This window comes from Callithrix jacchus, chromosome 17 (assembly GCF_049354715.1).
Source record: "Callithrix jacchus isolate 240 chromosome 17, calJac240_pri, whole genome shotgun sequence".
NCBI classification, from domain to species: domain Eukaryota; kingdom Metazoa; phylum Chordata; class Mammalia; order Primates; family Cebidae; genus Callithrix; species Callithrix jacchus.
Window position 1 is genome coordinate 29,793,953 of NC_133518.1, and position 16,683 is coordinate 29,810,635.

Genomic DNA, 16,683 nt, shown 5'->3' on the forward strand with positions numbered 1-16,683 from the left:
ATGATCAAGTGGGTTTCATACCAGGGATGCAGGGATGGTTTTACATGTGCAAATCAACAAAGGTGATACACCACATAAACAGAATTAAAAACAAAAATCATATGATTATCTCAATAGACTCAGAAAAAGCATTTGACAAAATCCAGCATTCTTTTATGATTAAAACCCTCAGCAAAGTTGCCATAGAAGGGACATACATTAAGGTAATAAAATACCTCTATGACAAATCCACAGCCAACATTATCCTGAATGGAGAAAAGTCAAAAACCTTCCTCCGGAGAACTGGAACAAGCCAAAGATGCCCACTTTCACGACTACTTACTTTTTTTTTGAGATGGAGACTCACTCTTTTGCCCAGGCTGGAGTGCAGTGCTGCGATCTTGGCTCAATGCACCTCTGTCTCCCAGGTTCAAGCGATTCTCCTGCCTCAGCCTCCCAAGTAGCTGGGATTACAGGGTCATGTCAGTATGCCCAGCTAAGTTTTGTATTTTTGGTAAAAATAATTTGTATTTTTAGAGAGTTTCATCCTGTTGACCAGGCTGTTTTGGAACTCCTGACCTCAGGTGATCCACCCGCCTTGGCCTCCCAAAGTGCTGGGGTTAGAGGTGTGAGCAGCTGCACCTGGCCCACTTTTACTACTTCTATTCACCATAGTACTAGAAATCCTAGCCAGAGCAATTAGACAAGAGAAAGAAATAAAGGGTATCCATGTTGGTAAAGAGGAAGTTTAAGTGTGGTTTGCCGATGATATGATTGTATACCTGGAAGATCCTAAATACACATCTGAAAAGCTCCTATAACTGATAAATTCAGCAAAGTTTCAGGATACAAAATTAATGTACACAAATCAGTAGCTCTGCTATAGATGAACAGCAACCAAGCTGAGAATCAAATCAAGAACTCAACCCCTTTTACCATAGCTGAAGAAAATAAACAAACTTAGGAATATACCTAACTAAGGAAGTGAAGGACCTATACAAGGAAAATGACAAAACACTGCTGAAAGAAATTATAGAAGATACAAACAAATGGAAACACATCCCATGCTCATGGATGAGTAGAATCAATATTGTGAAAATGACCGTACAGCCAAAACCAATCTACTGATTCAATGCAATTCCCGTCAACATACCACCATCATTCTGAGAACTAGAAAAAACAATACTAAAACTTACATGAAGCCATAAAAGACCCCACAGATCCAAATAAAGACTTAGGAAAAAGAACAAATCTGGAGGCATCCCATTACCTGACTTCAAACTATACTATAAGGCCATGGTCACCAAAGCAGCATGTGCCATAAAAACAGGCACATAGACCAACAGAACAGAATAGCAAATCTGAAAAGAAAGCCAAATACTTACAGCCAACTGATCTTCAACAAAACAAACAAAAACAAAGTGGGGAAAGGACACCCTATTCAACAAATGGTGCTGGGATAACTGGCAAACCACATGTAGAAGAATGAAACTGGATGCTCCTTTCTCACCTTACATAAAAAAATCAACTGAAGATGGATCCAATACTTACATCTAAGTCCTGAAACCATACAAATGTTAGAAGATCACATTGGAAAAACCCTTCTAGACATTGGCTTAGGCTAAGACTTCATGACCAAAAACCCAAAAGCAAACACAACAAAAAGAGATATAAATAGATGAGACTTAAACTAAAGAGCTTCTGCACAGCAAAAGAAATAATCAGAGTAAACAGACAACTGACAGAGTGGGAGAAAATCTTCACAATCTGTATCTCTGATGAAGGACTAATATCCAGAATCTACAAGGAACTCAAATTATCAAGAAAAAAATCCCTTCAAAAAGTGGGCTAAGGACATGAATAGACAGTTCTCAAAATAAGATATACATATGGCCAACAAACATATGAAAAAAGGCTCAGTGTCACTAATGATCAGGGAAATGCAAATCAAAAACCACAATGCAACACCATCTTACTCCTGCAAGAATGGCCATAAGCTTTGGTGGCTTCCATGTGGCATTAAGCCTGCAGGTGTGCAGAGTGCAGGAGTGAATGAGGCTTAGTAGCCTCCACCTAGATATCAGAGGATTTACAAGAAAGTCTGGATGCCCAGGCAGAAGCCTGCTGCACGGAGAACCTCTACTAGGGCAATATGGAAGGAAAATGTGGGGATGGAGTCCCCACAGTGTCCCCACCAGGGCACTGCATAGTGGTACTGTAGGAAGGGGGCCAACTGTCTTCCAGACCTCAGAATGGTAGAGCCACAGGAGGCTTATACACTGTTCTAGAAAAAGCCACAGGCTTCCAGCAACCTGTAACAGCATCTGTGGAGGCTGAACACTGCAAAGCCCAAGCTCTTGGGAGCCCACCTGTTGCACCAGTGTTCCCTGAATGTGGGTCATGGAGCCAAAGGAGATTACTTTGGAGCTTTAAGATTCGATGACTGTCCTGGTGGGTTTCGAGCTTGCATGGGGCCTGTAGTAGCCCCTTTCTTTTGGCCAATTTCTGCCCTTTTGGAACAGAATGTTTTCTTTCTTTCTTTTTTTTTTTTTTTGAGACAAGAGTCTCGCACCGTCTCCTGGGCTGGAGTGCAATGGTGCAATCTCAGCTCACTGCAACCTTTTCCCCCTGGGTTCAAGCAATTCTCCTGCCTCAGCCTCCTGAATAGCTAGGATTACAGGTGTCTGCCACCACGCCTGGCTAATTTTTTGTATTTTTAGTAGAGACGGGATTTCACTATGCGGGCCAGGCTGGTCTCAAACTGCTGACCTCGTGGTCTACCTGCCTCGGCCTCACCAAGTGCTGGAATTACAGGTGTGAGCCATTGTGCCCAGCCAAGAATGTTTTCTTAATGCTGGACTGCTCCTGTATCTTGGAAGTAAATAACTTGTTTCAATTTTATAGGCTTACAGGTGGAAGCTCATTTTCTGATGAGACTTTGGACTTGGGACTTTTGACTGAGTTGATGCTGGAATGAGTTAAGACTTTGGAAGACTGTTGGGAAGACGTGATTATATTTTGCAATATAAGGAGGACATGATATTTGGGGGGCTAAGGGCAGAATGATATAGTTTGAATACATGTCCCAGCCAAATCTTATGTTCAATTGTAATTTGAAGTGTTGGAGGTGGGACCTGGTTGGGGGGTGTTTGGGTCATGGGGAAGGATGACATGGTGCTGTCATGCTTTGTGCTGTCCTCACGATAGCGAGTTCTTGTGAGATCTGGTTGTTTGAAAGTGTGGCACCCCCCACCCCACCATACTTACTCTTGCTCCTGCCATGTGAGATGCCTGCTCCCACTTTATCATCCACCATTAGTAAAAGCTTCCTGGGACCTCCCCAGAAGCAGATGCTGGTGCCATACTTCCTGTACAGCCTGCAGAACCATGAGCTAATCAAACCTCTTTTCTTATAAATTACCCAGTCTCAGTATTTATGCCAGTGCAAGAATGGCCTAATGCACAAGATTTGAACAAAGTAACTAATAAGTTTGAGCTGATAGACATGAAGATCACACCTCCTAACTTTAGAACACACATTCATTTCCAACACACATAGAACATTTATGAAAAGTGACCTCAATCTAAATCTCTGACCATGGTGGAATTAAACTAGAAACTATAACCAAAAGATTACTATGAATAATTGTAGACATGGGTTTCAAAATAAACTTTGAGTTAAAAAGAAGCTGTAATAGAATTCAGAAAATATTTTTAACTGAATAACAAAAATACTATGATTCAAAACTTGGGGATTGGGGAAGTAGCTAACACATGCTTAACCTTAAATACTTATATTAGAAAAGACAAAAACCTGAAAACAGTCAAATGTTGAAATTACAAGGTTAGAAAAAGATGCAGTTTAGACCGAAAGAAAACAAATGGAAGGCTGAATGCAGTGGCTCATGCCTGTAATCCTAGCAGTTTGGGAAGCTGAGATGGGAGGATCGCTTTGGCCAGGCATTCTAGACTAGCCTGGGCAACACAGTGAGACCCCGTTTCCACAAAAAATAAGCTGGGCATGGTGGTGTACGTCTGTAGTTCTAGCTACTTGGAAGGCTGAAGCACAAGGATCCCTTAATCCTAGGAGGTCGAGGCTGCAGTGAGCCATGATAATGCCACTGCACTCCAGCCTGGAAAACACAGTCCTACTCTTGTCTCTTTAAAAAAAAAAAAAAAAAGGCCGGGTGTGGTGGCTCATTGCTGTAATCACAGCACTTTGGGAGGCTGACGTGGACAAACTGTTTGAGCTCAGGAGTTCCAGACCAGCCTGGGCAACCTGATGAAATCCTGTCTCTACAAAAAATAGAAAAATTAGGTGGGTGTGGTGGTGCATGCCTGTGGTCCCAGCTACTCGGAAGGCTAAGGTGGCTCAATTACTTGAGCCGGGAAGGTGGAGCTGTGATTGTGCCATTGCACTCCACCTTGGGTGACAGAGTGAGACTCTGTCTCAAAAAAAAAAAGCAGATGGAAGGAAATTATAGTAATAATTCCATGTTATTCAATGGAGATTACTGTAAAAACTAGTAATGTTGGCAAATACCAGGTGAGATTGATTTAAAAATAAGAGAGGCACAAATAAGCAATATTAGGAATCAGAAAACAGATATTATAGATATTAAAATGTACAACTTCATGCTAAAACATTTGAAAACTTAGAGAAAATGAATAAATATCTAGACAAATGTAACTTACCAAAATTGACTTAGAAAAAATAGAAAACCTGAATAATGCTATAATTTATAAATCAGTAGTCAAATATTTCTTCTTAAAGGAAAGTTCAGGCTCAACTGGTTTTACTAGCAAGTTCCACCTAATTATTCCAGGAAATAGAAACTCATTTTGTAAAGCTATGGTAACGTCAATGCAAAAACCTTTTGAGAGCAATATGAGAAATGGAAATTATAGGCCAGACTTACTTGGGAATATACATGTAAAAATCATAAAACATGAGCAATTCAAGACCAGTAATGTATAAAAAAGGGAAAAGGACTCCTTCAAGCTCTGGATACATATTACATACTCTAAACCAGCCCTTTCAAATGCAGCATCACGGTGTCTTTGGAGGGTCGATTGCACCTCATTGCTTAACTAGCTCAGAGCAGTTTCAGCTCCTGATTGCATTAGAGAAAAGAAAACACACCAGGAACTTGGGATTTAGTGGTGTCTCCTGTGAGCCTTAAAAAATGAACAAAGTACCCTTTTATTTCGTTCTCTTTGTGTACATAGCTGGGAGGGGGCTAGGCTGTGGAATTAGGCTGTTTGCAGAGGCCTTTAACAACCAGTTTGGTGATGCTTAGAAACCTGTGGGAAGTGGGGGAGGGGCCTATGGTGGGGGAGGCCATCTGTCGGGTGGCGGTTGACATGGGAGCCCTCTGGGCCTGAGGCAGGCTTCTGAACTGCTTTAGAAGCTGTCAGTCTGGGGTTGGGCCAGAGAAGAGCCCTGGCCCCTCCCACCCCATCCTTTCCCTGTGTAATTCTCTTACTTTGTCTTAAAATTAATGGAGAAATGAGAAAGGAGCAACTTTGCTTGAAATCTTAGCTTTTAACTGGATTTAGTTTGAATTTCCAACTTTTAGGGATACCTGGGTGCAAAATTCCCAAACATGTTGTGTCAGGGGCCAAAGTACAGGATATAGTTTTGAGACCTGTTTTGCTATGCCTTCCTGTTTCTAAGTGCTTGCTGTTTTATGAATATTACCGTCAGAGCTTGTTAACTTTGCCTTTACCTCTCAGCAAGGCTTAAGGAGAAGGAAATGAGCACTTCTCCATATAAGTAAAATGCTATACAACTGATACATGAGAGTTCATTTTGTGGCTTCTCAGGGTTATTTTAATTTATAATCACAGATAAATGGATTGGGATATTAGGAAGGAGTTTTCCATCATCCTTAATAATGGAATATTGAGTATTAAAATTGGAAATGCTTTGAAGAGCATCTCATTCACTGCCACTCCTTTTTTTTATTTTTTGAGATGGAGTTTCACTCTTGTTGCCCAGGCTGGAGGGCAATGGTGCAATCTCAGCCCACTGCAACCTCCACCTCCCAGGTTCCAGGGATTCTCCTGCTTCAGCCTCTTAAGTAGCTGGGATTACAAGCATGCGCCATCACACCTGGCTAATTTTGTATTTTTAGTAGAGACAGGTTTTCACCATATTGATCAAGCTGGTCTTGAACACTGACCTGAGATGATCTGCCCGCCTCAGCTGATGGCCCAAAGTGCTGGGATTACAGGTGTGAGCCACTGTGCCCAGCCCTTTTTTTTGTTCCTTAGATGAAGCAGATGAAGCACAGGGTTGTGAAGAGATTGACCCTGAAACAGTGTTAGAGGCAGCATTGGGCGAAGCTCTGGATTTTTTTTTTTAAAATCATGTCAAAGGAGATTTCAGTGCTAACAGCTCTGGATTTTTGACTTCCAGTCAGGTGTTTGTCCATTGTCCCTTGGTAGCTTACTACATCCCATGAACTAGTCATTCCTTTTGTAACAAGGAGGCAGGTGTGTGCATTACGTTTTAATTTCTGGCCATATCCTTATTCCCATTTCAAGATTCTCCAAATGCTGCTAGCAAATTGGAGAACACACACATCTCTCAGACAGTTTCTTACCATGATATGTGGCAAGTAAACTTGGTGTTTCTGAACTTGGTCCAAGTAGCTCACTCAAATTTCATTTCAAAGTACCGTCTTATACCCAAAGGATTGACACTTTGCTCATCTCTATTCTATGCACTCCAGAGGCTCCTGATGGAGGGACAAGGTATGCATTTTTTGAATAAGTAATGTTTCATTTAGTTGTCTCCTCCTGTCTCTTCTTGGTTCATGGTAGAGTTGGGTTGAATGGTGGACGTGCAAAGAATTAGAGTCTTGTCTGTCATGAGTAATACAACTCTAGGTTTTTTTATAGGGAAGCAGAATGTCAGGGAGGAAATGGTGGTGGATATGGAGTGTAGCTCTGGACTGGGGACAATGGATTTGGAGTCAGGAGATGTGGGTTTGCAACCTGCTGTTTCCAGTTAGTCTTTTATTAATAATGTGGAACTCATAGGGCTATTGTAAGAGTCTTTTTCTTTTTTTAAGACAAGATGTAAATGGAAAATTGTGGAAGTCATGATGTGATTTACAAATAATGTATTATTAATAAGGAATGTAAAGAAGGGTGTATTGGTTTTTATGGATAAACATACTGGAGGAGATTGAGCTCTGGTGGTGATAGTCATAGTAGAGAGAGGTAGAGACAGCAGTCAGGGCCCAGGCTGGTGTGCAATTGTGTGACCTCGGCTTACTGCAGCCTCCGTCTCCTGGGTTCAAGCAATTTTCCTGCCTCAGCCTCCCAAGTAACTTGGATTAATTAGCCAGGCGAAGCAGGTGCCCGTCACTTCGCCTGGCTAATTAAAGTTATCTTTTAAAAATTTTCTTTTTTTAGCACAGTATTAGAATTCTGATTTCCATATATGAACTGGGATAATTTTTCTTTTAAGCCCATCAAGTGGCTTGAACAAATCTGTAGTGTTTCATAAAACTCAGCTTAAAGTATAGATTTACCTGACATTTGAAAATAGCTAAAGGAATTCTAAAGCTGAAGAAAAGGTTTTGTGTTTTGGTTTGCTTAAAGACACCTTCAAGTAGTATGGGGCAATCCTTTTCAGGCAGGACAAAGGACTTGAATGCATCATAACCCTAGAAAAAGCCCAAGAAGGAAAATACTGAGTCATGTTTTTGAACTCAGGACTTGTTGAAAACTTGCCCAAGGTCTCCTGTAAGTCAGTTGTTAGAACTGAAATCAGAATAGAGAGTTCATGATGGCCAGATGGGTCTTCTTTACATTTTGCTATACTGACATATTAATCAGTCAGGACTCTAGGTCCAAGTGACAGAAAAACCCACTCAATGTGGCTTACACAAAACTAAATACAAAAAAAAAAAAAGAGGAAATGTACTGGCTTATGTAACTAAAAGGTGCAAAAATAGATCTAGCTTCAGGTGTGGCAAATGATATTACCAGGACTTGTTTTTTTTTTCTGTTTCTCTGGGTTGGATTCAATATCCAGCAAATTTTCCCTTATATTGATAAGATGGTGGCCAGGAGCTTAGGTATTGAGGCTTAGATCTTGCAACTTCAAGTAATACTGAAAAGGAAGGTTTTTTTCCCCCCAATAGTTCAAACAGAAATCTGTGCCTGACTTTCAGTGATCTGAAACAGGGCGTGTAGGTCTCCTATACTGTGGCCTAGTGGATGCAATTCTTTGATTTGCCTGCCTAAGCCACGTCTACCTGAATCAGGGGATGAAGCTGACAGCACCTGAATCTTTTGAACAGAGAATGGGAGGAGTTTCCCAGAGGAAAACTGGGGTGCTCTTTCTAGAAGAGGGAAAAATCAGCAGATGTTCACCATCATGGAGCTTTTTTAAAGGGAGCTTTAATTCTTGTAAGGGGGTATGAGTGGGAAGGGTTTTTTTTTCATTGTCGAATTTTACAAGTATTGACAGTCGGGTGTGGTGGCTCGCACCTGTAATCCCAGCACTTTGGGAGGCCGAGGTGGGCGGATCACCTGAGGTCAGGAGTTTGAGACCAGCCTGACCAACACGGGGAAACCAATCTCTACTAAAAATACAAAATTAGCTGGGTGTGGTGGCACATGCCTGTAATTCCAGCTACTTGAGAGGCCAAGGCAGGAGAATTGCTTGAAACGGGGAGGCAGAGGTTGTGGTGAGCCAAGATCACACCACTGCACTCCAGCCTGGGCAAGAGTGAAACTCTGTCTCAAAAAAGAAAAAGTATTGACAAATGATAATTACTCAAAGTACTTGCCACTTTTCTTAGTTAAAAGTGCCATCCTTAAATTTCTAATATTCTTTGTTGGTGGTGTCCTATTGCCAGTTTTCTGACTTGTTTGGTATTGGCAATTTTGGTCATGTTAATTACAACTAAGATAGTCAGAAATAAAGAAATTTTACATGATTTTTACCTGATTTTACATGATTATAAAGGTTACTTGTTACTTATAAAATGAGCTTAGGAGCATTTTAACTTTTAAACTTTTAAGTTCATTTGCTGCATGAGTCCTCTACATGCTTACATGGCTCTTATTATTTTTGCATTAAGATTTTTTGTGTTTGGTGTCTTTGAGTAAAGTTCATTACAATTTCTTTTCAAATCACATTTATGTTTCTGTAAAAGTATATTTGTTGATTTATTTAGAGGGTTGCAACATATTAGATTATTCAGCAAAAGAAGTAGATTTATAATATCTAGTTTGTGTTAAAAAAAAAAAAAGACAGTGTCCATGGTCATTGTCTCTAGGGGATAAATAATATCACGTTGAACACTTTTTGAGTTTTTCTGTGCTTTTCAAGTTTCAAGCTTCTAAATATGAAGGCATATTTTAAAACTAGTTTTTGTTTGTTTGTTTTTGTTTTTTTTTCTTGGAGACAGTGTTTTGCTCTGTTGGCCATCCTGGAGTATAGTGGTGCGATCTCAGCTCACTGCAACCTCTGCCTCCTGGGTTCAAGCCATTCTCCTGCCTCAGCCTCCTAAGTAGCTAGGATTACAGATATGCCACCACAGCTGGCTAATTTTTGTAATTTTAGTAGAGATGGGGTTTCACCATGTTGACCAGGCTGGTCTTAAATTAAACCCCTGACGTCAACTGATCCACTCATCTCACTCTCCCAAAGTGCTTGGATTATAGGCATGAGCCACCGCACGTGGCTGTAAAACTGGTTTTAATAATGATCAGTTATTCCTTAGATGGTGTTTCTTATTCACTGTCAGTTATTTTGTGAATCATTGTAAGGATTCAGAATCTAATATTTTTTTATTGATAAGCTGGACTTTATTAAAATTAAAAAGTTTTGCTCTGTGAAAGACACTGTTAGTGACAAGTCACAGTATGGGAGAAGTTATTTGCAAGAGATGTATCTGATAAAGGACTCTTGTCCAAAATATATTTTTTAAAAACTCTTAAAACTTAGGCTCGGTGCAGTGCTTCATACCTATATTCCCTGCACTTTGGGAGGCCGAGGCAGGAGGATCCCTTGAACCCAGAAATTTGAGACCAGCCTGAGCAACATAATGGGATCCTGTCTCTGCAAAAAATTAAAAAATTAGACATGGTGGTAGATGCTGGTGGTCCCAGCTCCTCAGGAGGCTGAGATGGGAGGATTGCTTGAGCCCTGGAGGTCGAGGATGCAGCTGAGCTTTGCTTATGCCACTATACTTCAGCCTGGGCATCAGAGTGAGACCCTGTCTCAAAATAAATGAGCGAATGAATAGATGCATGGATGAATGAATGACACCTCATCAAAGAAGATATACTAGTGGCAAACAAGTATATGAAAAGATGCTTCACGTCATAGGTCATTAGTAAAATGAAAATCAAAACAGCAATGAATACCACTATATAGCTATTAGAAAGGCCAAAATCCAGAACACTTGTAACACCAAATGCTGGCAAAGATGCAGAGCAACAGGAACTGTCATTCATTGCTGTCAGCAATGCAAAGTGGTACAAAATATCTTCTACTCTAGAAGATAGCTTGACCGTTTCTTACAAACTAAACATATTCTTAACACACAGTCCAGCAGTCACCCTCTGTATTACCCAAATGAGTTGAAAACTTATATCCGCACACACAAAAAATTGCACATGGATGTTTACAGCACTTGTATTTATAAGTTTCAAAATTTGGAAGCAACTAAGATGTTCATCAGTAGCTCACTGGATAAATGACCTGTGGTACATCCAGACAATGGAATACTATTTAGTGTTAAGATGAAATGAGCTCTCAAGCCATGAAAAGACACAGAACATTAAATGCATATTACCACATGAAAGAAGCCAATTGGAGAAGGCTATGTATGTACTGTGTGTTTCTAACCACAGGACATTCTGGAAAAGGCAAAACTATAGCGACAGTAAAAAAATATCAGTGCTTATCAGGGTTTAATGGGGAGAGAGGGAAGATGCAGAGCATAGCAGATTTTAGGGCAATGAGACTATTTTGTATGGTACCATAATTAATCTGTATGTTTAAAAAAGAGCATAAATCTGCACATTCTATTTATAAGATGTAAATACTTATAGAGTTCTGAATGGGTAACATGTTATATTACCCAGACCTCTTCGAAGGTGAAGTATTTTGTAAGTCTAAAAAGAACGTTGAAAAGAAAAAAAAGGTGATCAATTTAAAACTATCCTTGCCTGAATATTAACCAAACAACTTCAAATTGGGTACAAGATGCAGGGGAAGTACATCTTTTAATGTAATATAAACTGTCTACAAAATTAATGAACGTGGTATACGTTGTTTTTACCTCCTGTGTTCACACAAACGGAGGCGTGAAACACTCAACTTGCTTTGGAACTGCTGAGGCTGGGTTTCCCACAGTTCATCATCTGACAGCTAGCGGTGCTATCTTGCAAGCCACACATCCCTTCTGGGCCTTGGTTTTCTTCTGGCTACACCATGTGAGATTTGTCTCCTTTCACTTGATTCTCTTTAGTGAGCCCTAGGCCTTGGCTCTTCTGAATCTGGTGGAAGCTAAAGTGAGGCTTATCACTCAGCTCTCTTCCCTTGCCCCAGGCCTACTAACTCTGTTTATTATCTCCACCTCCATTATCCCTAAATCTGAAGGCCAGAGGGAGAGCATCTTTTCATCAGTCTCCTGCTGATGCTGGAATCCTACCCCTAGAGATTCTGATGTAATTGGCCGGGGTGTAACTTGGGATTCAGGAGTCTTAAGCTTCCCAGGTGATTCTAATGTGTAGTCAAGGTTGACACTCACGGATATAAAGCCTTATCGCAGTTCCTGATGCCATAGTAGGTTGTCAGTAACTGGGAAATAGGATTATGAGAGTTAAGTGCATGAAATAATTTTAGGTAAACTGGAGGGAGAGATTCCTGAGGGCATTTCATGAAGGCAGTGGCATTTTACCCAGCTCTTAAAGAAAAACAAAAAGATCTGGAAACTGGAAAGCCTGGGCCAAGTATCAATATTATATACATGTCTGTGGGTTTGTGCTTCTGTCCTGACAGAGTTGAAGGTCTCAACTCTGATTGGGTGATCATCCTTTGAGAGGATATTGTATGTATTATATATTATCTATTGCTGTGTAACAAATTACCCCAAATCTTGTGTCTTTGTTTTTTTAAGTACAATTTGTGTTGTTCAGATTCCCCTACCTTCTCTTTTGGGTTGAAAATGAGCAGAGAGGGCAAAATAAAGAGTGACACATGAAACCATAAGATCAAATCAGTAAGAAAAGATGAGCATGAATACAAACAGTGTTCTCTTTAATTCCATGTAAATTAGAACATTTCTTTTTTTTAATTTCTTTTTATTTTTGCATGCACTTAGGGCATAAGAACATTTCTAATATGAAATATAGTTTTTATAGGAAATTACTGTTGTTATTGAAAATTATTTTCAATTCTTTGGAAAAGGTATTCTTGTTAAAAATATATGTCTTCAAAATTACATGCCTGTATATACATGTAAATACACAAGAGAAGAATGAGAATACGTACCCAACAAAAGTGGTCATTCCAGGAGAGGGACATGAAATGAGAGAAGAGGGGAGGGGACTTTGATTTAAAAAAACTGATGAATTTCAGCATTGAGTTTAAAAAAAGTGATGAATGTATATAACTGCGTTATTTGTACAACTAAAAATATTTTTTAAAGAAGAGACCTTTGTGGTATATAGTATTGGCTGGGGAGAGGGCAGAGGTTGGGTTGTTTTCACAATTAGCTGTATTCTGTAGTATTTTTCTTTACTTTTTTTTTTTTTTTTTGAGACGGAATTTCACTCTTTTTGCCCAAGCTGTAGTACAATGGCACAATCTTGGCTCATTGCAACCTCTGCTTTCAGGTTTGAGTGATTCTCCTGCTTCAGCTTCCCAAGTAGTTGGGATTACAGGCCATGTGCCACCATGCTCAGCTAATTGTTTGTATTTTTAGTAGAAACAGGGTTTCACCATGTTAGCCAGACTGGTCTTGAACTCCTGTCCTCAGGTGATCTGCCTGCTTTGGCCCCCTCAAGTGCTGGGATTACAGGCATGAGACATCATGCCCGACCTGTTCTGTTGTATTTTATAGTCAGTTCCATACAGTAGTAGGACTCCCTCAGCCTTTGGGAATAGGATAAGCAGCCAAGTTAGCCAGGTGGGTATGAGGCAAGTGGAAGTGGGGAGTCCAGCATGGAGCCAGGGAAAAGGCAGGTTAGGTGGGAATTAGGTAAGATCCCTGGTGGAGTGGGTTCAGGTTGGGCTGTAGGGTGCCAAGGAGAAGCTCTGACAAAAGTTTCAGGAGCCTTCACCAATTGTTCCATTAATGAGTAGACAATACTCTGATAATATATATTTTTTCACTAAGTGGCTGATTTCATCCTGGGGTACGTTTACAAAATTCTAGGTTGTTTTAGGACAGATGACAAATTATTTCCCACCTGTGAGGTTTTATTTCATGCCAGTCCTGCTTAGTTTTGCCTGACTTTATTCTGTGAACAGAAAGGAGGCTGGAATTCTGAAAAGTTGCTTTAGCCAAATCCTGTGAACAAAGGAGGCCTTGTTCAGGGTTATGCACATCAGCTTTTGGAGGAATTTAATTCATCAACTCAGATCTCTGCTTTTCAAGTTCTTGCTCTAGCTAGCATTGTGTTTCTCTGTGTCTGCGGTGGAGCAAGTCTTACGTAGGAGCAGGCACTGCTAGTTTACCTTGCTGAGGCCTGTGCCCAGCTCTAGTTACACCAGTGAGTTCAGCCTGGGGCAGATCCAGGCCCTAGTGGGGTCCTAAATGGACACCAGTAAGGGACCCACAAGAGGGAGGCACATTTTATTAATGTGTTTGGCTCATTCATTGCCACATGGATGCTGTACTGACATAAACTTCAGGAATTGGGAATGATGATTTCGTTTCTGTCAGTTGCCTCCCCACCCTGCAACTGACATTTCCTGAAATGTTACCAGTGTTGACTGGTTTGGATCTTGGACTACTAGTAGTGAGGCCTGGAGCGTGTAAACCAGCCCTGAAACCCGCTCCCTGATGGTAGGTTCATTTCCCCTGGAGACGGTAATGTGGTGCTCTGAAAGGTGGTTTGAAAAAGTTACTGTTTTGATATGCTAAATGACATTCTAGACCCTGGGAAGACTTGTGGGAAATTTCTTAGGGCCTGGGGGATTCCAGCTCCATGTGTGGAGAAGTTGTTATGCCGTATGCGTTGCCCCATAATGCTGGACAACCGATGGCATTATGCTACCAGTGTGAGCGTGTGGCTGCTGTTTTCTTCATTTTTGTCTCATTCTGTTTCCCTTGACAGGGCAATTTGGTTTTGATGCTGTGCCAAAAATCTTCTGACAATGAGTTACTGGAACTTGGAGAAAAGGAATTGTGTGCAGTACCGCAGGCATTTTCTGGTGGACAACAGTGTGTTTCATGGTAAGCTGTCTCTTGTATTTATGTAGTTGGATCTTTTATTTTGTTTCTGACAGGATTTTTATTCTAGCACTCTAGATGCAAATATGGTATACTTGGTGGATGGAACCAAGAGCTTGAGTTAACTTGTTTATAAATAATTACCCAAGAAGTCCCGTTGCACTCATTATCTCCAGTTGTAAAGCAATGGGCCCCACCTCAACAACTATAAGAGTGTTATCTTTCCATTTTGTAGGGTAGGTGGTATCAGTGCCTGCCTTCTTCTACCACACTGTCAACTCCACTAATATCCCTTTCTGATGTTTGTAATTATGTTGGGTGAGGGGCATATAATTATTTAGTTAATATTTGTGGATCACCAGTCAGTGCTTATTACTAGCATAGTGTGGCCTTCCAAATTGAGATGTTAGAGAGTGCTTGTGGCCACCTGCTTTAGATACTTGTTGAAGAGAAGTCCACACACCTTTTTTCGTTGTTTTTTTTTTTTTTTTTTTTTTTTTTTTTTTTTTTTAAGATGGAGTCTCTCTATTGCCCAGGCTGGAGTGCAATGGCATGATCTTGGCTCACTGCAACCTCTGCCTCCTGGGTTCAAGCGATTCTCCTTCCTCAGCCTCCTGAGTAGCTGGGATTACAGGTGTACACCACCAAATCTGGCTAATTTTTGTATATTTTTAGTAGAGACGGGGTTTCACCATGTTGGCCAGGCTGGTCTTGATCTGACCTCGTGATCTACCCGCCTCAGCCTCCCAAAGTGTTGGGATTATGGGTGTGCCTGGCCTCCACACACTTTAGGGTCTTAAGACTTATCTATGTGTTAGGTCCCATATAAAAACAGAACTGAACAATTTGCAGCACTAAACCATTAGTATCAGGATGGGTTACTGCAGCTTTGAATCAGAGAATAATCAATATTAGTCATTTTCATGACAAACTAAGACAAATTGCCTTTACCCTGCTGGTGTTTGTTTTGTGATATACAGTCAGGGATAAGCTCTGTCAATCCTGCTGTCAAGATACCCTAGGGTGAAACTGATTTAAAAGCCAAAGATTTATGTGGTGCCAGAATTTTTGGAATATTCTCCATCAGAGGCCTGCGGAATTGTAGAGGGAAGAGAGAGATTTCATGGGGAGTGGAGTGCTCTTTAACAGGATCCTATAATCTAAGGTGCTTTCACCTTTCTAAGATTGGTGGTTCTGAAATCTTCCCCAATTTGGTGACAGAGTTAATGTTTATTATTGCTTTAAACTAAGTTTAAGATAACAAATTTAACCTTACTTAATTAAACACTTTAGTGTTTATACTATTTTTTCAACATTCATTTATACCACCTCACTAAAAGGCCTTACAATGTAGAGTGACTTCATTTTATAGATGAAGAAAGAAACAGAGATGAAATAACTGCCCAAATTGATGTAACTAATTATGCATTAGCAAGATCAGCATGAAAAGTTCTGCTTCCACCTTTCCAGGTTGGTTCTCCTGTCATTCCGATGGTGAAGCGCCCTTAGCAGAAGAGGCATGGGAATGGCAACTTGACACTGTGGGTCTGAAGTTCTACGTTGCTTTTCTCTGAGCCTCATCCAAGGGTCCTGTTCATTGCTTTTATCTCTCATGCAGTGTTTGATTTATGGTATTTTTCTGTTGCAAATTTATTTGTAAGTAAGTATGATAACAGAAGAATCACGGGAGTTAGAAGAACTAGCTTTATTTTTTCAAACTTTATGCCAATTTTTAAAGAGTTTAAAGTGCCTTAAACTCATTATTATTTTCATTATTTTAAAATTTGTTTACCCAGAGATCTCAAAGGCTATAATCATTTAAAATTTTTTCTATATGTTTTTATAGTCATATTACCAATTAGTCTATTACTATATTGCAGATACTTATACTAAGGGCTTGATGAACATTAACATTGTCATACTGAGTCCTTTCAAAGACTTTGCCATAGCTATTATTCAATCCATTTTATGAATGGGGGAACTAAAGCTTGTGGAGATTATGAAATGGTGACCTAGGATTCAAATCCTTATCTGCCTAATTCTAAAACCTCACTATTCTTTCTTCTTCCAGGCTGGCCTCTCCATTTTAATTAAAAAAAATTAACATTCCGTGGCTTAAGTTCTATACAACAGTATTTTCTCTGTTATTGACTAGCAGAGTACGGTCCTGGACAAGTTATGTGATCTTTCAGGAACTCAGTTCTCTTTTCTGTGAAATGAGCATGCTGGTCTCAATGATTTTTGAAGTTGTTTCTAGTTCTAAATTTAG

General features: G+C 40.2%; 1 protein-coding gene across 9 annotated transcripts in view; it reads left to right on the plus strand.

The window, feature by feature from the left end:
• Positions 1 to 16,683, plus strand: part of PLCH1 (phospholipase C eta 1) — a 243,397-nt gene that overhangs the window by 18,656 nt on the left and 208,058 nt on the right. For all 9 annotated transcript variants that reach the window (XM_035278548.3, XM_035278549.3, XM_008983622.5 and 6 more), the window contains one exon: positions 14,299 to 14,417. In XM_035278548.3, the coding sequence (XP_035134439.1) occupies positions 14,339 to 14,417 (79 nt within the window). In that variant the 5' untranslated portion in view covers positions 14,299 to 14,338. The remainder of the gene's footprint in view (positions 1 to 14,298; positions 14,418 to 16,683) is intronic.